General features: G+C 36.1%; 1 protein-coding gene across 6 annotated transcripts in view; it reads right to left on the reverse strand.

Moving 5' to 3' along the window:
• Positions 1–26,647, reverse strand: part of HERC2 (HECT and RLD domain containing E3 ubiquitin protein ligase 2) — a 110,405-nt gene that overhangs the window by 50,433 nt on the left and 33,325 nt on the right. For all 6 annotated transcript variants that reach the window (XM_084303368.1, XM_084303369.1, XM_084303366.1 and 3 more), the window contains 34 exons: positions 26,185–26,336; positions 24,258–24,415; positions 23,703–23,816; positions 22,116–22,367; positions 21,081–21,274; positions 20,430–20,630; positions 19,476–19,704; positions 19,267–19,391; positions 17,814–17,992; positions 16,843–17,027; positions 16,330–16,485; positions 15,876–16,061; positions 14,595–14,765; positions 14,386–14,489; positions 14,125–14,275; positions 13,305–13,519; positions 12,584–12,716; positions 12,347–12,474; positions 12,028–12,223; positions 11,307–11,443; positions 10,664–10,837; positions 10,449–10,585; positions 10,208–10,359; positions 9,584–9,775; positions 8,628–8,815; positions 7,939–8,131; positions 7,113–7,295; positions 6,370–6,554; positions 4,556–4,703; positions 4,265–4,461; positions 3,813–4,043; positions 2,994–3,129; positions 2,283–2,426; positions 172–314 (listed from right to left, as the gene is read on the reverse strand). In XM_084303368.1, coding sequence (XP_084159494.1) covers positions 172–314; positions 2,283–2,426; positions 2,994–3,129; positions 3,813–4,043; positions 4,265–4,461; positions 4,556–4,703; positions 6,370–6,554; positions 7,113–7,295; positions 7,939–8,131; positions 8,628–8,815; positions 9,584–9,775; positions 10,208–10,359; positions 10,449–10,585; positions 10,664–10,837; positions 11,307–11,443; positions 12,028–12,223; positions 12,347–12,474; positions 12,584–12,716; positions 13,305–13,519; positions 14,125–14,275; positions 14,386–14,489; positions 14,595–14,765; positions 15,876–16,061; positions 16,330–16,485; positions 16,843–17,027; positions 17,814–17,992; positions 19,267–19,391; positions 19,476–19,704; positions 20,430–20,630; positions 21,081–21,274; positions 22,116–22,367; positions 23,703–23,816; positions 24,258–24,415; positions 26,185–26,336 — 5,769 coding nt within the window. The remainder of the gene's footprint in view (positions 1–171; positions 315–2,282; positions 2,427–2,993; positions 3,130–3,812; positions 4,044–4,264; positions 4,462–4,555; positions 4,704–6,369; positions 6,555–7,112; positions 7,296–7,938; positions 8,132–8,627; positions 8,816–9,583; positions 9,776–10,207; positions 10,360–10,448; positions 10,586–10,663; positions 10,838–11,306; positions 11,444–12,027; positions 12,224–12,346; positions 12,475–12,583; positions 12,717–13,304; positions 13,520–14,124; positions 14,276–14,385; positions 14,490–14,594; positions 14,766–15,875; positions 16,062–16,329; positions 16,486–16,842; positions 17,028–17,813; positions 17,993–19,266; positions 19,392–19,475; positions 19,705–20,429; positions 20,631–21,080; positions 21,275–22,115; positions 22,368–23,702; positions 23,817–24,257; positions 24,416–26,184; positions 26,337–26,647) is intronic.

Genomic DNA, 26,647 nt, shown 5'->3' on the forward strand with positions numbered 1-26,647 from the left:
GTAAAACAAGCATACTTAGTACAGTTTGTGTGTGCATGTGAAATTAAACGTTATTTACTAAAAAGGGTTCAGTGCCACTTTTTAACGTATAGCTTAAAGAGTTTCAATAGGAATGTGACTTAGAAAGGGTTATTTATTAAGATACTTTTTAGCAGAAAAGACAGACTCTACCTCAAGCTCTTGTTTGTCAAATATTGCTTTCACAGGTGATGGTTGCGTAGCAGCTGTCAGAAGTTGCTGTAAAAGTATCATCGGAGGCTGAGGTCCTTCAGGAGACATATCTCCTATGTCAGGAGAGGCAGCTGCTCCATCCTCTTGAAACAAAAACATTATTTTAACCAAAACCGTGTAACACCGGTCCATCAGAGGACTTATTTTGAAGCCAGAATAAATCATATCAGTAGATCAAACATATTGTTACTTCTCACATATCTCTTCTCCACAGGAAGCACGTGTTTAAGATTAAACCATGTTTGCTACACTTCCGTACAAAAAGCGAATGAGAAATTTGTAGATCATGAATGCTAATTTTACAGAAATTCACTAGAACATGTCTAGCAGAAACTGCTCAAGCAACTTGTGAACCGACCTTGTTACAACTTGATTATACAGAGGTCCACAATAAACTACTTTAAGATAGCTAACAACCTCCTTTCATTATTCCCAAAATCATGGTACCTACTTTCTGGACTAAGTCACCTCCCTCTCTAATACACCTCACGGGAAGAGCTCCGAATAAGTATTCATTGCCCGTTCACAAGAATAAACCATTTTTGAATCAACTGCCTCTCGATTCCACCATTGTTATATTTTATATTCTTGTTGGCATAAACATTCATGTTTCCTAGATCTTTACTGTGATACTTAAGTGAAAAGTGAGAACGCTTTTCTTAATTCCCAAAAAAGTTTTCATATTTGAAACAATAGCAGAGTAGCTATACTCATCATGCACTTAATGCTGTCTTTGCTTGTTTGTTTTTTAAAGCTTTTTCTTCCTGCCCTAAAAATCCAATGGTAAAAGTAAAATCTGTTCAATTTCTGTAAGAAAACTGATAATTAGAATTTGGTAACTGAAAGTAAAACAAAACATACAAGCTGAACAAACATTTATTTAAAGACATTATATGCTTCAGAAGTTCCCAAAGAGTAAATATGAACTAGAATGGCATCAATAACTACACTGGAAGATGGCAAAGCTATTTCTTTTATTTTTATGTGTAGAATGAATGCATGCAGGTAATTAATTCAAATTAATTAAAACTACAGTTCCTTAAATTCCTCTTGAGGTTCTGTTTAACATGTTATTTCTTGGTACCTGTTGCTCTGGAAATTGTAAAGCATTTTAATTCAACGAAATAACTAAATGACATTTCATACTTTAAGCTTTGAATCAGAAAAAGCAAGCATTGCAAAAACAACAATACTTTTTTTTTTTTTTAATAAAAAAATGTGGCCTGGTACTAATTATAGAAAACCTACAAATTTAGCTAACTCCAATATTTAAACTTCAAACACTTGACCCACTTATTCTGCAAAGCCAAAGTTAAAAAGTCAAAGTGTATTTGCGATGGACACACTCAACTCCTGCACGTAACACAAGTCTTGCTCTAGCTTATTAATCACAGTAGGCCTCAATGTGACTATTCCCTAAAGTGGACAGCTCATTAATAATAAAGCACCTGGCAAACGCACACAGCCTTGACCACCATCAAAAGGGGTACAAGCCCTAAAACAGATAACCAATTGAAAACCCTTACAAAGAAATAAAGAATTACATTGACAGGTCAAAAACAATGCAGTAAGACTAAGTATGACTATGACCCACTCACTTTATCCTATAAATACAGCAGTCAGAGAAAGCTTAATTTGAGCTCTCCTTGCTGAAGCAGCAGGCTGCATGGCAGAGATCTCCCCTCGGGCAGGGATGCCTCTCAAGGTTACTCCTCAAGGTCAAGAGATGCTTGATGGTGAATGAAACTTTAATCTTTAGAAGGTACCCAATTTATATTAAGATTGAGCAACTCAAACATGCAGTAGACTAATCACTGTGACTTCCCATCAATAAACCAAATTGCTGCCATACCACTCAAACTGTATTAAGTGTTGAATATCTCCTGTGACAAATTTTAATATATATTGTTAAATCATTCCTGAATTCTAATATTTGAGTCTTTAGAGGGCAAACCTATTTCTAACCTACAACTGCCATTAGCAAGGGTTACAATCACTGTGCTCTAACACCTAAGCAAACAGTGACACACACAGATTGCATTTCCAAATACCTGCAGGATTTAACGCACACTCCTGAACAGCTGGCTGAGATAAGATCTGCCGTAGTGTATCCTGATGAGAGAGCAGAGCTCGGCCTGCTTTCAGTATGTACAGCTTTAATTGCTGGCATCTCAGCAGATCCAAATCCACTTGACCTATCAGAAACATCAAGCAGCCATTAACACTATGATGGCTATATTCATACAACCTCAGTCCAAAAATCAGTTTACATCTTAACTCCGTATGAAAACTTGTGAAATGCTACTGAAGTATGAGTTACTTTGAACTGTACCTGGATAAGAAGTTTGCAGGCATTCTGTGATGTATGATATTAAAAACACCACCTTCCTGCTTTTCACACCTCGGACAACAATACAGCTCATATATGGTACAGTAAGTGCAGTTAAGATGCTATATGTAGGCAACAGTTAAACCAATTCAACATAAGAAGACCAGCCCCAAACCATATTTACATTTTCTCACCTAATTAGGAACAGTATTCCACCTGCAGTGCAGGGAAATTTTTCTCCTAGCTTAACTAGTCTCATAAGTGCATATTATTCAATGTCAATTAAGAAGAAAGTTAAGGTTACAGATTTTTTTTTAATATATGTTTGCTGTTAACAGTATTTTTCCCTGAGAATATTGAGCCCTTTAAGAAGAAAACAAAAGCAAAGAAAACAAAAGAAAAAAAAAAGAAAAAAGAAAAAAGAAACTTGTACCTGAAAGACCCTGATTGGGAGACTTCATTCTGTGTTTTTCTATTTTACTTCCAGCCAGATTTACTAGTTGAGCCCAAATGGATAGCATAGGTTCAGTGAAAGGCAAGTTGTTTACATTAAAAGCCACAACTGGAAGCTGCAGAGATGGAGAAGAAAGACAAAAACAAACAAAAAAAATACTGGTAAGCATTTTACAAAATTCGACAAAGTCATTCAGATGTTTGTATTATTGTTAACTGAGGAAGAGAAAGAAGTAGTACCTGGTCAAGAACAATAAAACAAAGAACTGGAGAGGATTTCTATTCCCTACCAAGCTCCTAAACTTGTATCTGTACCACATAATCCCAGCTATACTTAGTGAAGAGGCAAGACACAGTTAAAGCAAGGAAGAACTACAATCCCTGAAGCAGACCAGGCACCTTGGCTGTGCTTTCTGTCAAGTCTTGTTAACCAGTCTGAGATTAAGATTCAAGTGAGAACATGTTGAGAGTCTCTACATTAGTTAGCAAATAAAATGAAAGACAAATAAGAAAGCTCTTCTCATGTAAGAGATATAAATCATGTTGTCAGGACTTGGAATTTTGCAAGTCAAAAAACTTCAGCTCAAATACCCTCTCCTCACCTCCCCAACAAATGAAGGCATTAAAGACCCGATAGAGGCTTGCATCAGTATCATCTTAGATTAGCATTCAGAGCATTGCAGGTCTTGAATGTCAATGTATTTAACCCAATGAAAAGATATTCTTTGCACCAAATGAAAGCCTAATTTCACAAAGCTATACTCTTCCCTGTATTAAAGCCTCAATAAAACTCACTTACTGGTTTTAGTTGGTTCAGTGGGCACACTCTACACGTTCGCATGTCATAGAACTGCACGGTGATTTTCCCTTTCGGGGTGATGCGTGTCACCGTGCCTTCTCCAAATTCGTCATGAACCACTTGCCCACCAAGTCTCAAGCGACTGTCTATGCCACCGATCACGGCTAGCACTGCCATTAGGCCTCCCACCTCTGGATTCTCGGTGTCAGGGAAGTAGTCATCCAAAAGAGCCTAAGAAAGAACAATAAAATTAACTGTAGGGTGAAAACAGGCTTCCTTCTGCTTTAAAACACGAGGTCAATTAAACATACTTTAATTTAAAGATTACAACACAAATACATATATATAAATTAAAAAATGGTTTCAAAGTTAAGCTTAATATTGTTTACATTTATTATTTCAAAATAAATATTGCTATAAAAAATGAGCTTATTTTAAAACGTGGAAACTACCCCTTCTGACTGTTTTCCTGCAAAGATGTGGGTGATGGAGGTTAGCTGAGAGTTGATGTACTTGTTTATGAGTCCATTCCACTGGCTTAGCGAATGGAGTGTCCTCAGCAGTGCCACTATCTCTTCTGCTAAAGTACTACTGTGAGTTGCAGTTAGAGATGCTTGGGGCCTGGCCTTTCTCCTTCTCAGAGTAGATTCTGAAAAGATAAAGCAATTGCACAGAGTTATCAGTTTAAGGCATGCAATTCCTATGAAAAAAAAAAAAAAAGCCATTGGGGAAAATTCCTCTACCTCTGAGTAGTGGGATATCTGAAGAACAAGTACTAAGCAGGCTGCCTAAAAAACCAAACAGTTTTTCCACAAGAAATTTCATGTCTCTTGCTCGTTCATTTTTATCCCAGGATGGAAGTACTGCTTTCAATAAATGTACAGCAAGAATCTAAAAAAGAGAACAAAGTTGTTATTCCATTCTAAGTCCCCAAATATTATGAAAATTCTCAAACATTACATACAGAAGAACACTGAAAAAGTTAGCCTTCCTTTGTTTTTGTTTTTTTTCCTACCATACCAATTTCTCTCTGGCTAAAGAAGTTACAGAGCTACTGATTTTCTGTTCATTTTGCTAAGAAACTTGTTAAATTATGCCAGTTTGAAGTCAAGAACAGTTCTACCGTCACACTTTATAAGTGAATCCAGCCTCTGCAGTATTTAAGACACAAACACACACTGGAAAACAATGTGACAGACTAAATTATATTAAAGAAAATCACATTAAGAAAAACAGAAAAAGAATGGGAACTGTTCTGATCACAGAATTGGAACTTAGCACTAACATGTATTTCAGAATGAAAGTTTCCAAGTGTTCTGCAATGAAGGTATGATAATTTAAAAAAATGTGAAATGTAAAGCCTAACGATACAAGAAGGTAAAAACAATCAAAGTGACACCCAAGAGTATTTACTATGTAACTAAAGCCTCTGAAATAGTGTAATAAGTACAGGCTACCTCTCTAAAATCTAGACAATTCAGCCCTGACAAGGAACATGGACAGGAACTGTCCTGGCAAGGAACTGCACAGGTATGCAGTACCAGAGAAGATGGGGTTGCACAGTCTGAGCAGGAGCATTTCAGGTTTCAAGCTGAAAAAGTTTATTCTGCCCAGAAGACAAATACAACTGACCAACAGCAGTGAAGAGAAGAATCTCTTGTTGCAAACCTCTTTCAATACTACAACTTTTTAAAACTTGAAGGTCTCATCTTTTCCTTGTTACTAATAAGCTAAATGCTGGCATGTGAGGAATGTTCATTTCTCTCAAGTATTCCCTGAGCAGCACAGATAACTATAATGCTCTAAGTCCTGGATGATGAGAGAAGGCTCACTAGATGAAAAACACTGTCAAGAAATCACTGGAAGCTTGCACAAACAAGTGTACAGGCCTTTATGATACCGAATTTAAGTTAAAAAAAAGCTCTGATATCTCAGTCAAGGAAAAGATTAAGATTTGTTGATCCCCAAGTCTTAAAACTTGGAAGAGTTATTCCATAATAAAGGTGTCTTTTCTATCTCATGAAAAAAGCATTAAAAGATATTAAGAAAAAAATAGGAAAAAAGACAAAAATATGCCAAAATTAGATGCAAAGATGCAGCTTTTTTAAGACTGTAATTAAAACAGTAACAATAGTTTAGCATGGAAGGAAGGACAGTAGATAATACCTAACTTGATACCTTTACAATGAAATTGCACCTTTTTCCTAATCATTTTTCTCTCTTCTCTTTATTCAACTTCTAGGAAATGTTGTATGGGCTCTCCGGAGAATGTTTTTGGAACTCTGTTTTGACCTCACAACTGCACAAAATTTTAAGGCTTTCAGTAGAACAAGAGAGCCTTAACTACCCTGAACATTCAAAATCTTTACAGATATTTTACAATGTTTAAACAATGAACCCTAAATATAAAAAGTTAACATTTTTTTTTCCAATTAATCAGAAACTTGTTAAGTACATTTCCCACGTTGTTTCTTTTTTCATGCATTTTTTTTTTTAAGACAACTAAAATCTACTGAATTCATGGCCTATCAAAGTCATTTGGAAATGCACACGTTACCTGTCTTTGTAGTGAAGCAGCAGTGAAAGATTCATGCCCCTCAACAATTTTCATTAGCAAAGTTATCCACTGAGAGGTACTGAGAGTGCTGCACATCTGAGGCATGAGCGCTATACTTCGAATGAATCCCAGTGTGCACCAGCTTCTATGCTGTTCTTTATAAACTAATTTATTTGGCAAGGAAGCTGAAAATAGAAAGACATACATATAACAGTTGACTTTGCTACCAGCTACATAATTCTGTGTATACTATAGGCTTGGGATTTTTGGACAAAGCATAACACTGAGTTATTAAACTCATTATAGGAGCTAGGAACTTTAATTTTACAGACTAATTTTCTTAAATACGCCTCCAAAACAATTCTCATCTTTATATTGCTTCCTCATTTCAAGTAGTTAACAGCATTACTCCTGAAATTACAAAGCTAGGAAATGAATACGATATACCCAGTCACACTGCTTCCCCCAAACAGAAGACAACTGCTAAGAAATTCATTACCTAAAACAATTACACATATATCCCAATCCTCAGTATCTCACAAACTTCTCCTGCTACTTCTGCTAATGTTCTATGAAAGCTCAAGATCATTTGTTGTTTTTGGTAACAATTCAAGTTTTTAAGGTCCAAAAATGCATTTTCTATTAGAAGAATAAAAACTAGTAACAAAAGATTTACAAAGTTCTAAGAACAAAACACAAAAGAGAAGCACACAGCTGAATCAGACTGTGTTCATTTAAAATACCTGATTTATCTATTGTTCCACTCTCCACAAGCATACGGAGTAGGCCACACAAGGTCCTAGTAGCATCACTTTGCATGACTTCCGCGTGGACACCAGCAGAGAGGCACAGTGTCTGCAAGAGGTTCACGGTACTTGTCAGCATCATGGCAGTAGGGTGAAGATTTCTTTCAACTTGTTCTCCTTCTGAAGGGAGACACAAAAGGCAAAGAGATACAATCATACCAAGTCAATCTATTTCATAAAAAATTCTGCAACAAACAAGATGCTAGAAATTCATGGTAAATATTTTCTTTAGATGATTTGACATGAAGAAGGTAAGGGATTAAGTATAAACCAGGCATTTTGTGCAAATATTTACAATTATTACAAATTAGTTACAAATATTACAATTTATTCTCTGGCAGTAAACTATTTAGAAGAAATTCAGAATGCAGTGCTGACAGCAGGTAAGAAAGTGACTAGACCATATAATTAGGCCACGTAAAATGCAAACTTTAGAATAGCATTAGAATAAGTTCAAACGTATACCTCCTGAGACCAGTAACAAACTATTTCACTTGGGTAATCACGATTTATTCAGCTCATAAATATGCAACAAATATGATACTAAGCTTTCTATCCACCTTTCTCATGATAAATATATTGTAAGAAAGATTCTAGCCAGAAATCTAGACGTATTAAATTAGCCTTTTTGATCTAGCATTTTCTCGTGAAAGCAGCCTTTTTTCATATTATAAGATGTCAGTATTGGAATTCAATTAACACCCTGCCTTCATTTTGTTTTGTTTTGTTTTGATTTATTTATTTATTTATTTATTTATTTTACCAGAATCATCTTCAGTGTCTGAATCCTCTGTTGCGGGCTGTGCTGCCGGTGGTGGCTCAGCTAGTTTGAGATCATATTTTCCCTCCTTCCCCATTCTGTAAGAATTTGTGCTTCCCGTGTCCCACTGTACTCTAATCCAGCCATCTTCTCCCAGTTCTCCAATTACACGACCCAAACCTGGAGGAGGCCCATCCTGACAAAAGAGAGAGCCTCAAGTTATACAATCAACATTATTTCAGACTCAAAGTTCATAAAGTAATAACTCTATTGCTCTTTTTTGCTGCTAACCTAATGTACAGGTAGTAAACATTCAATAACATTTTAAAATTCAGCATAGAGTTGGAAAACATTTCACAGTCTTCTAGAGAAATTATCCCAGTCAACTCCAGCAACATTAATGTTTTAATCTTTAATCTATTCAAAAACATACTATGTAAGTAACACACACCTAGTTGGAATTGCATAATCTTGTAGCAAATTTGATCCAACTTCATTCTAAATCACAAATCAGAACATTCTCACTAGAAAAAGAATTTTCATCTCCAAAACCAAAATTAAACAAATACTTAATCTATTTTATGTTAACTCTCCAAGTCTTGAAAACATAAAATTACCTTTAACATTTAAAAATTAAAAAATCACAAACTTTAGATTTTAACACACTCAAACCTGTATGGAATAAGTTGTACCTGATCACCCCATTTCCAGTCTACCCCTCTCACCACTCTGGTACCAATTTTCATCATGGCTGCCAGCTCTGGTCCAGAAACAGGGAGCTGAACTGGTGTAGTTTCTTTTCTTGACTCTTCTAGGACCGTGGCAGAAGCTCCATGAGAAGAAGCAATCATATCTTCTTCAATGTTATCAGAACTAGGCCCTAAAATTAAAAAAAGAAAAACAGATGCCACACAAAAATTAATAACAGCTTCATTTTTTTTTTTTTTTATAAGTACCTCTGTCACACTTAAACCTTGCAGCACATCAGGTTTGTAGCATGAAATAATAAATAGGAAACACACCTGAGCTTTTTAGAGAACTGGGATGTAATGATTTTAAATGCACAATGATTCATGTTGAAAAAGTAAGTGATGTTATAATGATGAGGCCAATAGCTAAGTCATTGTACAAACAGAACTTTTTTGGGAAAAACTTCATATGAAAACTCAAGTTAAGTAAAATAATGAGTATTTCATATTGTCTAGGAAAACCAATTTTAAAAAAGCAGGAAAAAGAATCAGGTCAAAAGACCACATTTGTTTTTTTGTAAAAAATTTAACAAGGGAAGCTTCCAGCTTAAATATACAGACTGGGAAGGGTTTTAATAAGTAGAGCAGATGTAACAATGTATTGGGTGTATTGTCACTTCCAAAGTATTGCAAATAAGGACCAAGGCAAAAGCTTACGGAAAAAAATCACAACTGAATACAGGTCGTAATCAAACTGACTTCCCTCTCAATCATATTTACAGTTCATTTTCTTTTTTCTTTTCTTTTCTTTCGAGGGTGGAGGGAGGGGGGTAGTAGGATTAAAGGTGAATAGCTTAAAGTACTACTTTTAAGTAGCAAAGTCATTCTGTAATTTGGGTACACCAACATGTAAATTTGGTTTCTTCCCAACAAAACAGAACCAGACTCAGACTTCGTACCTATCAGCCGCAGTGCCGTTTGTGTCAATGCTAGCATGCCAGAGTTGAGGAGCAGGCTCAAGTTATTAGCACCATGCTGCAATGTCAACATGTTGAGCATAACCAGCAGGAAACGTGCTTGTGGAATAGTTCCAAGACTTGGTCCTGCTGGATTCTCATTAGTAATTGTTTGCAGAGGAACAGGCTGCACACCTAATTCAGAAGGAATATAAGTAACAAAGTCAGTTGACACTTAGGAAGCTACAGTAAAATATAAGCAACAATAAAGTACAAATTTATTTGAATGTTGGCTTAAAATATGTCTTGATTCCACACTTGGCTTTAAGAATTTACAAGCCAAACTTCCAAGAACTTCTTACATCTTAGATTTTAATGTTAAAATGTCACTAACGAATAATCAAATCACCTGTTGCTGGAAAACCAGCAACATTCTCAAACACTGAAGAGTGAGTTGGAGGTGAGGAGACAACAGACAATACAGAGAAAGAAGGTCAAAATATTTCTTAGCACAAAGCAAGGGAATTAATTTTAGAATTCCAATTACTGGGAACTTCAAAGAATGTAATGATGTTAGTTTAAAACACCTTTCTCCCCAGCCAACAGCAAGAAGAAAAAAGTATTCACCTAATTCCTTAAATTTCGCATTGGCATCTAACAAGATGTTCCGGACGTTCTGAATAGCCCATGCATATAACTTTCCAAAAGTTACTTCTAGGAGCATTCTGTTAAAAGGTGGGATGAGATCAACATCCTTCAAGCAGTCGGTAAGAGGTTCCCTTCACATAACAAAAACAACAAGCAAAAGGTAAGTATTTTTTCCCCTCAATATAGAATTGTGAAAGGAAAATTAAAAATAAAGTTTTACCCTATATTAGCTCCTTCTGGAATAAGCCTCTGCCATCCACAGAACATAGCATACTGCACAGATGGGAGCAAAAAATTCTTTGCTGCCAATTTCAGAATAGTATCTATTCCCTCCAGACGAACTTCTGCTCTTTCCAGCTGCAAAAGGTAAAAAAAAAAAATGTAAATACTTATGTAAATTGCTAACATGTCACTGCCCATTTTCATCCACTTTACCTGCTTTAATAAACATTTCCTCATTTTTTCAACATCTACCGGCTCTTCTTTAAGTGCAAATTCAACAATGGTGTTAAGGAGGGCAGACTGCGGATACAAGCCTTGGACATTTTGTTTCAGCCATTTGTACTTGTGGACACCTGTAACTGTACTCAAAATTGGCTGCCACTTATCCTGTAAAACAGGAAAGCAGCATGTTAAACCAAGTTAAATTACTGAAAACAAGTTATTTCACATAAACCCGGAAAAAAAGTCTTCAAAGACAGTGAAGAATTTAACGTTATTTCTAATTTATTATCTTGTTTACAATTGCTACATACAATTTCAAATGCATTACTATTCAAAAAAGTAGTAAGTCATCATAATTTTATGCTGAAATGAAGCCTTATTTGAACACTAAGTTATCAATAATCTTATAATTTGAGAAGGTATGTCTTTACATATGCTAAATATGCATGTAGTATAATACAACAGATTATTTTTATGAATTATTCTAAGTTTCACTAAATCAGTGTGCCATACTTAGTCACATATCCCAAACAACACTATTAGAATATTGTCAATTTATTGCAATCATCGCTTTAACTAATATTTCTTTCTCTTCTTCTTTTTATTTATAAGGTTGATTTATCTGATATCCTACCTTAGGTGATTTGATTGGTATGGGCCTTTTATCTATAGGTACAGGACTGTGAGGTACAACACAGGTTTCTTCTAAATCACTCTCCTCATTTCCAATTTTGGATTCTTCTACATCAGCAGATTCAGATTTTTTTGGCACTAAAAATAAAAAGTTACTCCTTTGTGTAACCTGGTAACATTTACAGTATCATATTTTTAGGCTTGATATTTTTAGGTTTGCAAGACAACCTGAGCATACAGAACATTTAAGATCTGCCAGGGATAAAATGGAAGGGTACTTCAGATAAACTTCAGGTGTAGCTACTACAAAATTAGCTCTAGCAGTATCTTCAATATGCTTATATCTTTAAGGCAAACTTCAAAAGCACCTGAGTGTTCATCACATAATTGCTTTCCAGTTGAACAGTTGAATGCTTGACCACATTGCTTTAATACAACATGATTTTTCATAAGATATCACTTCTGGTTAAGCTGCAGTAAAACCAGTTCAGGACTGATAATTTTAATATGCCAGAACTCAAAGAAGCATGCCTCATTTAAACTTGTCTTTGTCATCTGCCTGCCTTTGCCCTGGGAACTGATGTATAACTGTTGGTTTTGAAATCATGGAAATGTAACAGGAAGCAAGGTTTTGATGTTTTAGCTAACAAAAGAGCAGTAAGCTTTGGAATGAGCTTAATTTGCTCTCTTTCAAATAAAATACAGTATTAACGTTGCCTTACCTCTCTTTTTCCTTTTTTCTCTAATTATTTTCTGAACTACTCTCCGCCATCGGGGCAAGGAGCTCAGAAGTTTAAATTTAGACATTATAGAGAGATCATTGCAAACTGCAGGACGTAGCTCATTGAATAAGAATCTCAAACGCTCAATGACAGGAGCACAAACTTCCTTGTAGGAACGCCCTTGTTCTTGATGGGTCTATAAAAGACATTGAAAGATTAAATCACTATGAGGTATACAATTAAAAAAAAAAAAAAGAATAAGCAACTTTTTAAATAAAACAATTCAAATAATCCAAATGTCAGTACGTAAGAGACTTACCTTAATCAGTGAGCATTTTGCTTGGTAGACAACACGACACACATCCACTACGGATTTCGGTAAGGTTTTATGTTTTACCTGGTCAACTCCAAGGGCACCAGGATGAACAAGAGACAATGCCACGTGACCTTAATGGGAAAAGACAATTTCTGAACATGCATTTCCAAAATCATGAGTAGTAGAGTTTAAACCAGTACAAAACGTATTCTGGAACAGCTACACCACAAGCCTACCTACCCAAATCTTCATGCTTCAGAAGACAACATAATAACAAACGTCCTACTTCTTCCACAGGATGTTCAGGAGGGAATGTGATTGGTGTTGTTAAGTGACACTGTTTACAATATCTCTCTATTTGACACAAGAAGTCCTACAAAAACACAAAAAGGCCACTATTTAGCTTTGTTTTTAAATACAATCAAAAGGATTCAAAATACTCCAGCCAGCATTTAAATAACTGGTTTACACAACCTGACCTAGATAGTACTCAGAAATCAGAGACACCACACAGTACACAACTACTTAATACATGGTAATTACAACCCAATACTACAAAAAACACTTTGTATCATTCATCTTGTAAAAAGACTGACACAGCTACAGGTAATGAAGCTACTGTTATCTCTGGATAACTGGAAGTGAGCACAGTCTGTCAATACTACTGAAGCCTGATATCACAAGTAATGCATTTTTTATTTGTTCTGTAAGAATACACTTAAAATACTTAGTTCTACACTCAAAAATTCAAAAGAAAAAACTGTACTGTTACGATATCAAGTTAATTCTTATCCATTAATAGTATTCAATCATTCCTTTCACAGAGACAATAGAAAAAGTTATTTCAGAATTGCTCTGCTGTAACTTTTAGAGGATCTGCACCAACGAAACTGCTTCATGCCACCACTATGTCTTCAGCAATTTTATTTTATTTTTTTAAACAGAACAATTGAGGGCTTACCTTCACAGTATGATCCTGAATATTATTATCTGCAATAGCTTGGAGAAAGGGTTGTGAATGGTCACTCAGAGTTAATCGATGTGAATATAGTTTTGATTTGTTTGGGGTTGTGTTCCCGGGTGAACTGCAGTGGTCTTCATCTTTTTCCTCGTTGTAACTGTAGTGAATCTGACTAGTTTGCAAGCCTCCAGAAAAGATAGATGACTTCAACCATTCTAAAATAAAGAAGACACAAATCTATATTCTGATGAAAGCTTAAGCTATTGAGACTCAACAAATCCTGGAAACGAAATGCATACACAGCTCCAAACAGAAGTTTCAGCAACTCTTCCATTTGCTGGAACATTTTTCAACTGAAAAAGGAATCTACAACTAAGAAACAATCAAGTAACAGGGCAGTCACCACCTGTTTACAGATGAGAAGGCCTTAGCCATTTTTCTGGGATTAACATGGAATCATATCCTCTATTCACAAAATAATGGTATTCAACATGGAAGAATCCAGCACCAGATACTTCAGGCACTCTTACTGGAGTACTCCACTGTGAGTTAACTGTGCTATATAGTTACCAGTTAGATATCCTTCTCTTTGAAAATTCTCTATACCTTGTATATTACAAAATTCTGAATATGCAATTGTTCAAAATTATATTATAATTCCTATCTAAATCTTGCTAAATTCTTTGGCCTCGTTGAGTGTGGTAATTAACATCAGGAATACAGAACTTCAGTTTTACTGTCCTCTGAAGAACTGAAGATGTTCTGTTAGTTTGGCCTTTTCTGGTGTGCTTTGACAAATGCAACATGAAGTTTTGCTTACTGGCACATTCAACTTCCAGAGGAGAAAGTGGTGTACTCATTGCCAGGTAGGAAGCATGCAGTCCAAGGAGAAGACCCAAATTTCTTTCTGTGTCGATTAGAGGTGATGACAAAGTACTGAGATCTGGTGTTGTAATCACTTCCTGGTCAGGCTGGGAAAAAGAAAGATGAGTTGAAAGCTAGAATTTGAGCTCCAACAAGGATTTTGGAAAGAAAGCAGTACTTTACTTAAGAGAGCGTGCATCTATTATAACATTTTTACCTCCATATACTGGCCAACACAGAAGGCATGCATTGACTCCCTTGTGTCTTCAAACTGCAAAGCAGCTTCCAAAGCAACAACTGGGTCCTCACCTGCAAACTGAGCTAATGAGAGAATGAGGTAGTCAGAATAGCATCTAAAAGCCTGTTTATGCCATCTATTTTTAAACAGAAGTAATTTGTGCATTTAATTCAGATGCTAATTCTCACCAAGTATACTATTGCCAGTTAAAGACTGGGTCTGAAAGTCCTTTATATCATACACTTTCCCATCGATTACTGTCCAAAATCCTCCATCTTTGTTGTGGTTCTCTAGATCGGCTTTACGTATAAGCGTCACCTCCTCATTATTTCTGCAACTCTGGCCAGTAAAAAATGAACCTACAGGTATAAAAAAGAATAGAGAATTTATTAACAGAAATAGAGAAAGCAAAGTTTCTCTGGACATCCTTTTAACAGTCACATAACTGAACTCTTCACTTCTATTCAAAGGCTCTTTGCCTTTTGACATGCTTAGAAGTTAAAATTGATTTCAATATCGATGTTTCCCTTTATACACAGCATGCAATTCCGTTGTCTAAATGCTGTATTCTTTTATGCAGTAATCTTCAATGTCACCTTGCAATAGACCTGACATTACCCAACTACACAGCTGTTTTGTTTGGAGGTAGAACAGTACAACTATTCTAGCAGACTACTGCTGTTTGGTTCTCCCTTAAAATTACTTCAGTTTTACTACATGCTTGCCTGCAAGACATTGGATTTTTATTTAATTTCAGTTTAAGTCCACGTTTTTATTTAAAAAGGCAGTTACTTACACATGCGGAAAGTCTTCCAATCTACATATCAATACACTATTTCAAAACAAATGTAATTTCATTTAGGCAAGAAAGATCAAAGTAAGGTTTTCACGTGGGCATCTCCATCTCACTTTGTTCTTTTAGACCACTAACTGAATTTTCATATAGCTTTTGTTCTCCCCAACACACTAACCAAACATTTCACTCTGTTTGGTTATGCTGACCATGTGTTTCATTCCTCCCTCCACCAGTAAAAAGCTCAGTTAGAAATGCATGTTTTCTGCTTCTCTTCTCACCCCAGAGACAGCCTGTTATGAAATGCCAACAGAATTAGTAACAAAATGCATAGAAGTAGTACTCGTGTATTCACTGTAACTTTAAACTCTCAAAATGGAAAAATTAAATGGATGTTGCAACTTATGCAAAACACTACATAAAGTGCACTACTTCTCTGAAAAGCTGCATTTATACTCTGCTTAATCCTACCTTTACAAGTAACTTCCTTAAGAATTTACTTCCTTAAGAAATACAGCAGTATTTCTGCTAGTAAATTCTGTATACTGGTTAATAAAAATTTGTCCTGTAAAACACAATTCCCTTCCCAAGAAGTGTTCATACGAATAGTCATTGTTTTTACATAGCTACTTTATGAAAATATAAATAAGTTGGTACAGATGCTTCAGGCACATACCCATTATTCCTGGCCATGCTAGATCCTCGTTGTCATCTCTTTCCTTCCCAGGGGCTAAATGGTTAAACCTATCTAGATGTTCTAGCAAGCCAGCCAGCAGAGGGATAGCACCAGCTTCCTGCATTAATCCAGCATTTTTACTGAGTAGCAGCACTATAGAAACCACCAGTTCTGGAAGAAGAATGCCTAAAACACAAAAAAAACAGAGCCAATATTCAGATTTAATTAAAGACTTGGGGTAATAGCTTCACAGAAGTAAATCACCAAGCAACACATTCTACTTTCCATTACTTCTTCAGTACAAAGCTCTTTTCTTCTCTACATCAACTTTGTCCCCTCTCTCTCACACCAACCAAAATATTAAGTAGATTCTATTTCACTCATTTAACACTTCCAAGAACATTTTATTGGTTTGTGGAAGGGAACGACAGGGGGACAATAAATAAAAACCTACCTGTTAAATCTCCATCTACAACATGAGATACCTCTGCAAAATGCCTATGACTAGCAGAAGCGATGCTGGTTGCCACAGGAAGTATATCACTGATGTGCGTGCACAGAAGAGCAGTGTATTTCTTCAGTAAAGAGCCAACACCTAAGAGGTCAGGACCTGTATAAAAAGCAGGAAAAGCACAGAAAACCATCACAGTCATGTTTAAGGAAGTCTTCAAAAGCTGTCAAACTCTTCTGAAACACAGCCACTCAGTATTAACACTGAATAAAGAAATATTTTTCTAAAACTCTCAAGAGTTTTAAAACTGTATGATCTAGATCCTACTGCCTTCCAAAGACGCATTTTCTTTTACAGAAAGCAATTTAAAGAAACTACTTCCAAACACTTCTCAGAAGTCAACAACTAGACTGACAAATGAAAGAAGATAAATTAAAACATGAAACTACAATCTTGCAAAAGATGTGTTACAGAAGTGCTTTGGGGAGGGGGAACATATTTTTTAGGATAACTTACTGTATGTATTAGGGACCTGCCCAACACAATCTCCAGGATAAAGTTTACTAACAAGTAGACGCTGAAAACGGAGCAACAGGTCCAGAGAAGCAGATCTCTCTTTGCTATAAAGCTCATGGTCCATGCAAGAAGAAATGCGACGAGAGACATCTTTTAGTTTGGCTATCGTCTGTGAAGCGATGTTCCTAATTGGTATACAAACATTGTGAAGAATTTAAAAGAGTTCACAGTGAAGACAGGCCAAAGAAACACAAGTTAAGCTTCTGCTGGAACTTCTCACAAACCTATGCAAAGTTTCCTTGTAGGACGTTGTTACTTTGTTTGCATCATAGTACCCAAAAAGTCAGGCTTCCTTTGTGGAGGTATTTAAAATACACCAATCTTTGTCATCGCTCACTACAAAAACATAACCTGACTATTTTAACAGTCATGACACTATCTAGTTCAGAAGACTCTCAGTACTGATTATATTACGTGGTAAGCATCACACTTAATTGAAAAAGCACATTAAGTTTCTTAGTAAGCTCATCATTTCTTCCTACCATACGTTAAACTGCTGTAGCTGGCATAAAGAAGCTTTGTTCTCAGCACCTTATTAATCATGTATTCGCAGCTTTCTCAGTGTCAAGAATCTAAAATTCAGGTGTCTTCCCCACTTAAAGAGTATTGGTCTCCCTGATGCAGAACATTTAGTTCTAAATAAATTTGCACTGACGTTCCTGCTAAAGTAATAAATCTTCCTAAAATCAGGTAATTAGCTAGAGAACTTTACCCACATAAAAAACCAAGGTAAATATAAAGGTAAATATAAACCAGAAAAATGTTCAATGCTTTGAATTCTGTGGAGCTAGAATTCTAGAATGAAGACTGCATTTGCTAACTAAAATTAGCCATCCTTTATCTGACTGGTTTGTAAAATATTTCTCTAACAGATTTTCCATGCAAAAATAAATGAAATTTGATGTAATTACCTTAGTAACTGCTGAATTAACTGAACTAATGGTAAACTTTGTTTTCCTGCAGATTCATAGATTCCAGTATTAATAAGGTCTTTGTCCAATGGAGTTCTACTCCTATGAAGCGTTGATGCATTTGCTTCTTGCTCATCAATTTCTTTTTCTTTCTGTGCCTCTTTTTTTGCTTCAATATCCTAAAAATGCAGAACAAGTTTAAGAAAATGCACAGACTTCCACTGTCATGATGAAATATTTTGCTAAGGTAAAATAAGTTTTCATGAAAACAAAATAGTTACTTTTACCTATATAGAAATACATACTGTATATTCCAAAAGGACTATGTGGGATTTGTTTATTTTTTTAATAATTATAATGTACAAAGAAAGGGCAGAGGGAGAAACAAAGCAAGACAAACTCCAAATTCTGCTTCCACCAAACCAAGTTAACAATTTATTTCTATTTGCTTTAACATGGCAGAAGCTACTGCACAGTTTACAAGCGAAGGTGTGTTTACTCTGTATTTATAAAAGTAATGAATCCAGTCCGCTGCAGAAGCTGGGTTTGATTTGCTACGGAACTATAGACTCCGTAGGAGTTCTCTATGACTAATTCACCTTGTTTTTAGGGAACTGAAGTTACCCTTTGCAGTGCTGTATGCTATCAAATAGATCACTTTCAGCATGTATCTAAAGCCAGCTCAGGCATCTCAGACCTACACTATAGTGTAGACATACCATAGTAGAGTTGGCTGAGAATACATCTTGCATGTCTTTAAATGCAACAAAAAATACTAATTACTAACACTAATGCATAAAGCAAAACTTAATACATTAACTATTTCCTCTGTATCAAATACTTCACAATATACCAACAGTGGAGAGTAACCAAAAAGAAAATATATTAGGAAGAATTAAAGTGCACAAGGAAAAAGCACATTAGTGCTTTCTCAGCCATACATAAATACAGTAATTTCAAATAGTCTGTAAAGAGGATGTTGTACCTCTGAGGGTATTGAAGAAGGCAATATATACAAAATGTTTTTTATCCTCTGTGATGAACATTTGAACCAGTCTGAAACCGAGCCTACAGAAATTTGGGATGTTGCAAAGGAATTCAAGATGAATGAATTCTAAGTAAAACAGATGAAATTTCTGCTGGAAAAGTGTGGGTGTAATCAGGGAGGTGAAGAACTTAAGAATCCCACAGAAAGTTACAAAGCAGTTTGTAAAATTATGCTATTACAGAGCTTTATAAAAACATTTGTTACAGTTGCTAAAGTCATTACTCCAGGCAACAATAAGAAACACTTGTCTAAAAAGGAGAACATGATTCATACTTCCATACAAACACCAGCTGAGGCTTCAAGTTTCAGGTCAACAGAGGATAACATCGCTCCACAAACTTCAGAAGACACTTGATACATCTCCTTCCTCTGTTTATATAGAACCGCAAAGCTGTTAAAACGTACCTGAATTTCTGCAGTAATAGCAGCATTTAGTGCAGACTCTAAGCCTCCATCAGCCATCAAGCTGCCCACCAAGAGGTCAATCATAAATCTACGGCCTGGACTTACATTCATCTCATTTCCTGAAACTAAAAATAGGAAAAAAAAAAAAAAAAACTATTAATGAACTAGAAAAGCAAGCACCAAAGAGTTTTTTTCATCTTAGAACCAACCTGCACTGGGCAAGAGCGCTGACAGAGCCCTAGCCCGCTCCTCTGCTGTTGGCAGCAACACAGACCACCCACTCTGCAGCACTGCTTGCGCGGCCGACTGCACTGTGTTAAGAACACCAGCGTTGCTTGCTAACGTCACGACTGTCTGCTTCAGGCTATTGAGCAGCATGCCGCCCAAACCTAAGCCAAGACATTCGGGATCCACCTGATGACTAATGGCAGCATGAAGCTGAAAGACAAGAAAGAGGGAAAAAAAATGGGAAATTTGAATTAAGAGAACATACAAAACTGAAAAAACAAAATAAAATAAAAAAAGGCAGTCCTAGAGCAACTAAATTCACTGACCTAGATATAAACATTTTACCTGTAAATTTGTAAAAAATAAAGGAAAATGCTGGCTTGCTGAAATAAACTGAATTTAAATTAACAGTCAAATATTATCAACTAACTTACTAACATATCCTCTGAAATTCTCAACTAAAATTCTCAATTATCCTAAAGAATAAGTAACTGTTTCTACACCCCTATACTATGCTAGGTAAAGCAACATATCTTCACCATGTGTCAGATACAGTCTGAAGAGGACACACTCTTGGAAATGCTGTTTAAAATTCTGAGAAATACTTACAATCCCTAGGAGCATGGATTTACTGAGTGAGTGAGTATGCAAGGCCTACACCATTTACATATTTAATGATATTCAAATACAGTCAAGAGAAGAAAAGAGCTTTGGGGGAGGGGAATATAATATTTCTGAGCTTTAAAGTAAGGAAAGCCAAAGTTAAAACAACCATTAGCTGCAAAATTTCAGGGAGTAGGAAGTGATATTCTACTTATTTCACTTTCTTATCAACTAAAATGTTTTTAAACGCCCTAAGTCCATTATTTTCACCTAAGCAATTTACTGAAACATTTATCTCACTGACTACTCAATGTGTAAGAAACTTAGGGTACCTGAAGTCTTAGAAGGTTTAACGTTGCCACAGCCATACACTCCTTTTCCTGAGGAGGAGGCCAGTCAGAAGAGCCATCCATTCCCTCTGTCACTTGTCTCAGTAGAAGGTCCAGCTGCTCAAAGGTCATGGGGCAAACATCCACCACAAAAGGCACACGCAAGCCTATTGACCACTCGGAACATGATGACCAAGCAAAACTCTATAAATAGAAAAAAAAATGCAAAATTCAATGGGTTTCAGCAGTATCTGCACATCTGCAAAAGAGAACTCTCTGCCTGCATTCCTGTAAACATACACAAAACCCTACCAATCCCAGAAAAGAACTTCATTATCACATCTTCCAAAGTGCTATTATGCCAATCCAGATACCTCACTATCTTTGCTGCAGTAAACATTCAGCTAAACAACTCTTCAAGTGCTCTGCAAGTGGGGAGGATATAGCTACTCAGAATACTCAGAGGGAAAGCTAGTCATCTCTTTTTGGCAAAACAATTGCATGAAATTTGTTTTTTTTTACAAGCCTTCATCTGTTCAGAATAAGGAATAAAAGAATTCATACAAGCACAGAAAAAGGGACTGCGATTAGTGTACAGAACTAGTCTCATATAGAGACAAATTGCAGTTAACAATTCAAAGATTAAAAACTCACCTGAGCAGGCCCGCAGGCAATTCCAACAATATGTTTTGTGTCCAATCCTGGGAGAGCTGTAGGCTCTGGTTTGGTGATCCGCAAAGTGTCAAAATGTTGACACTGATCATTGCTCCCCCAGCTATGCACTTCACTATCTTCGGTCAGTGCCAAACAATGTGTGGATCCAGCTGCCACATCTATCACTTTTTTTCCTGAGTAAAAAAGTAAAATATCAAAAATAACTTAAGGACTGTAATTATTAACAGAGAAAAGTATCAGAGGGAAAGAAAACTGTGCTTATACTTAGCTATAACTGTGTTCTTACTTAACTGTAAACATGTTATGGACATCAACAGTCTTACCTTTGCTTTACTAGTGGATTGGAAGAGTACAGTAAAAGAAAAATCAAGGAAATATTTAAAGATTCTTAAGAGAGAAACATGAAAGTCTACAAGTTCAAAACAAACAGTTTCTATTTTGTATCCCTTCCACTTGTATCACTTTTCAGGAAAGGGTTATTAAAAGATCTCCCCACCCATGAACTGGGACTGCAAAGTTACATTATACTCCTTAGTTCAGAAGTTACTTTCTATTAGAGCATTCCTTATATATGAACAACTGTTTTAGGAAAGACAGTGAAATGAAAGTTTTTCTCCTCATCCTCCCCTCCAGAACCTCAAGTTTCTATCACATTGAAGAAGTAACCCTCACTGTTACAAACTAGTCAAAAATATTTTCCTGACAATGCAAAAACATGTCTTTAAATAAGCATTCCTGCAAACCTAACAGGAGAAAAACAGTATGAATAAGTAGAACACTAGGACAAGCAGCATTTAAAGTAATCTTACCATAGTAGCTCTACGTCTGCTGAAATTTTAAAGGCAGAAAAGGCAGAAATGATGGGAAATGTGCACAATTACCTTTTACAATGAAAACGGTATAGAATATGACACCAGAGTACATGGTATTGTCATTTGTATAGTTGAGATCATCACTTCCTAGCTAAAGGTTCCCAAAACAACAAAAAGCTTTTGAGTATTTCCAGCTAATTACCTTTCAAACCTTCCAGAAGTTTGGGATAACGAACATGCTCTTCCGTTCCATGCCCAAGTCTCTGATTGTCACCTTTTCCCCAGGTGTACACCTGACCATCTTTGGTCAAAGCAATAGAGAACTGACTTCCACAGCGTACTTTCACAATGTCCAGGTCTTGAAGTTTTTCTATCAGCTTGGGAGTCTTGCAACCATCACTGCCTCCCCTTCCTAGCTTTCCGTAATCGCCATCACCCCAAGACCATACTTGGCCTTTAAAAGAAGAGAAAGAAAAACAGAAATATTGCACTGCTTTTTCATGTAATAAAGTTATCTGTTCTAACAAGCAAATTTTTAAAAAATCTGAGATTCTATAATTAGCACAATTTTGAAATTGTAAATTAGGAATATCAGTTATTAATGCATTTTCAATAGTTCATGAAATACATATGAAGGATGAGAAAGTTCTGAACAGTGGTTCTTAATCTGTAAAGTTCTCATGTTGACCAAACTAGCATAGAAATACATGTATAACATGCACAAAAGTTCATTACTGTGCAAAAAGTCCTTCTTAAAAGCATATGTAGTAGAGAATATGCCACAAATCAAGCCTCTAGTTTGATCTTTAGTTATTAAGAACTTGCAATACTATTTCCACACTGAATGGTCAAATTGTCTGTGAAAGCTGATCTCTGTTTTCAGTTCTTGTCACTCAAATCATCTCACTAAATGAAGTGAAAACTGCCATTGTCTGTTATCACTGCCTTTCGATATTCACTACTTAATCTAAGCCCTATAATATCAAAAATCATGAAGTCATTCTGCATCTTCATTTAATAATAGTTCAAGAATGAGCATCTCCAAGTTTTGTCTTACATTCTAGAGCACTTACATTCCATCCTTTCATAAGCTATTCCCAAAGGTACTCTGATAAGCAAGAACAGGACCAAGGAATAAAATAATTAGGAAATCTCAGTTTTAAACTCCTGTATGAGGAAATCTTTCAGGTTTTTAATTGTGCATATCACCATAACCAGCTACATTTTAATAGAATAATTCGCTTCCAAGAGATACCTGATTTCCAAATGATGACTTTAGTGCCTAACCTCATACACTGAAATTCAGGTTTTGAATCTCTCGCATTGGGAATCTAGCTCAGGGATGCCAGGAAGCTGGATTCCAGAAGGAGCTTCTCTTTGTCAGTTCCCATGGGTTAACATAGACAACATCCCTCCTCAAAAATCTTGCTGTTGTGACATGAGTTTATTTAATTATACGATGCATAAAATGTAAATACAGATGTATATATATTTAATGTTTTGTGTATCTATTATAGATTTGTCATTTTTTTTAATGTATATCAAACAAATGGTAATACAAATACGTATATTCAAAATGAGTATATTGCATACATATACATAGAAATGTTATCCATGCACATAACATGCAAAATAAATGCACATATATATTTCCCCAAATGAAATTTCAGCTTCAAATTCTTAAAGAGTTAAAGCCACTAAAAATAAGCATGGTATTTGCAATATAAATACATATCTTTAGAATGAAAGCAAGAAAAGTCAAGCTTAACTGTTATATTTTGCTACTAACCATTTTCAGTAACTGCAAGAGTCTGAGCATCTCCACTTCCACATGACACATCAATAACTTTGAGTCCTTTCAGCCCTGTGACCAGCATTGGGATGGTCTGATCTTCACTGGAACCTTCAATATAAAGTAGATAACGTGAGCAGCAAAACCAAGAAGGCTTGGTGGGTTTTTCTGGTTTTGGCTGGTTGGTTTTGGGTGTTTCATTGTTTTGGGGTGGAGGGGGTTGTTCTGTTTTCTTTTCAGATTTGAGTATTATGACTGAGCTCCAATATGGTTTCTTAGGTATCTAATATGGATTTCACCCACAAGAAAAGCGGATTTTCACCCACTTGTCTTTGCTTCACAAGGAAGGGAACAGGACAATGCAGATTCCCTATGATTCTTCTCCATCCAGATGCCTATTTTTACAGAGCTGAGACTTAGTGGATTTGAAAGACAATCCCTCTCATAATGTATGCTTCTCAAATCAGCTATGGGTAGGTTGGATAAAAGATTGAGATAAACACTAAACAACTAATTGAGAAACAACTGATTTTAAGACGTCAAATAACATACCATGACCAAGCCTGCCATAGTTTCCTCGTCCCCATGTATATAGCTCTCCTTCAGCAGTAATGGCTGCACTGTAAGTGCTTCCACATGCTATATGAACAACATGTTTCCCAGCTTGCTTTCCAGACAGAGCAGATATCAACTTCGGTTCCTCCAGAGGGCTGTTTAAAGAGAAGGTGACATATTTTACAAAGGGTGATCTGACAAGTAGGTAATAAAAGGTGTGCCATATTTGTTAGAAAATAACTGATGCAGTTCTACCTGCAAATCGTATTAGTAGCCTGAGGTATCAAAATAGAGTTGTAAGTCAAAAATAAAATTCAGATTGTTCAACAACATACAAAGCAACAGAGATGTCTGACAACTATGATTTCTGTTTCCAATTAAATCAATGATGTGGTTTTCAGAAATATTTAAGCCTACTACAAAAATGTTATCTTTTATAACATTATTTGTTCAGATGTAGCATCTACAGTTCTAACCCTTGTGTAGTAACTGCCTTGCTTATCAGGAATTCAACACAGGGGGAAGAAACAACCTAAAATATATTGATACGCGCTCCTGCAGAATGGTTGAGGTTGGAATGAACCTCTGGAGGTCATCTAGTCCAACCTCCCCTGCCAAGAATGGTCACCTAGAGTAGGTTGCACAGGATGGCATCCAGGAAGGTTTTAAGTATCTGCAGAGGAGGAGACTTCACAACCTCTGGGGGCCAGAGCTCTGTCACCCTCCCAGTAAAGACAGTTTTTCCGCATATTCACAAGGAACTTCCTGTGTTTCAGTTTGTGCCCTCTGCTCCTCGTCCTGTTTTCTGGGCTCCAATGAAAAGAGCCCAGCCCCATTGTCTTGACACACTTCCTTAAGATTTTTATATACACTGTTAAGATCCTCTGTCTTCTCTTCTCCAGGCTGCCCTGCCCCAGCTCTCTCAGCCTCTCCTCTTAAAAAAGGACCTCCAGACCCCTAATCATCTTCATAGCCCTCCACCGGACCCCTGTAAAAAAAAATGCTCCTACATAAAAGCAGGACAATAATGTTATTGTTTAATAAGGGGTGTCAGAGGGCAAAATGAATGATGTAAGCAACACGACCGCATTTGTAAAGACGACCCCACTGACATCTGAATCAATGTTCCTAGAGAAAATACACTATGGATTCATAAAACCACAAACAAAAGGCCTGGTAATAGTGCAACTACTACTACGCTGTCTACTCACTAGTGTTTCAGACAGCATCAGTGCAGAAATAGGAATATTAAAAAGACAATATATGCAGAGAGAACATAATTTGTTTGGTAACAGAGTTGAATAGGGAATGCTTACGGTAAATGTGAAATACTTAATAGATTATCAAATCAAATTATTTTTAAAAATGGATTATCCGTTATATTTTGTATTGTTTTGTATAGCAATAGAATATTTGAGGTTATGAATCTTTAGCTGCCTACTTAAAAAACGCTTGCTTGTTAATGGGACTGTCTGAGGTATGGAGACCATGCACCAGGATTTTGCAGAAACACATTAACTTCCAAAGCAATGGGCTTTATGACAATTTCATTATCAAGAATTGCTTGCCACAATGACAACACATAGAACACTACATACACAGGAACGGTCAGTTACTATGCCAGCATTAACAGCCAGTTTACTTGCTGAACAAGTCAGAACTACCAGCTCGGACAGTATCAGAAATATGGTTATTAACAACATTTCCTACTTGCCTGATTTGTCAGACAATGATTGAAAAGTACAGGCACCCTTTAATAAATCATGATCAGGGTATATTACACCTTTTACGCATGGTCTCAGTGTAGCATGCCACATTTCAATAATATTTCTTATGGGTGTTTGTACACACAACTAAATAGTTTCTACTATGAATTCAGAACACTGACAAATGTTACTTTTTTTTTTTTTTTTTTATTACATACACTGTATCTCCATGGCCTAGTCTGCCACCATCTCCACAGCCCCAAGAGAAAACTTCACCATTTGCTGACAAAGCAAGATAGTGATGCCCATCCGAATGTGCTGCAATCTTCACGATATTTCTGGAAGCTAAACTCTGCACCAGCTGTGGTCCCTGTGAACCAAAAGTAATAGAGTTATTAAAATCACTTATGTTTTCCATCACTTGCCTATATAGAGAATAACTAGGAACACTTTTCCCAAGGCCTATCAAACCTGTCAAATCTATTAAGTTAATGAAGCAAAGATACAAGTAGAGGAAAGGCCAAATTGCTATTTAAATCTGATAAAAATGATGCTCTGCAATTATTCTGTTCCCATCCTTATACTTCTTTAGTATATACGAAAACAGTGTTTATTTTAAACAAGATCTTAGCAACAAATGTTTGTTACGGTGCAGTTTTGCTTGACAAACTACACAGTCTG

Source organism: Netta rufina (assembly GCF_964035555.1).
Source record: "Netta rufina genome assembly, chromosome: 1".
Lineage (NCBI taxonomy): Eukaryota > Metazoa > Chordata > Aves > Anseriformes > Anatidae > Netta > Netta rufina.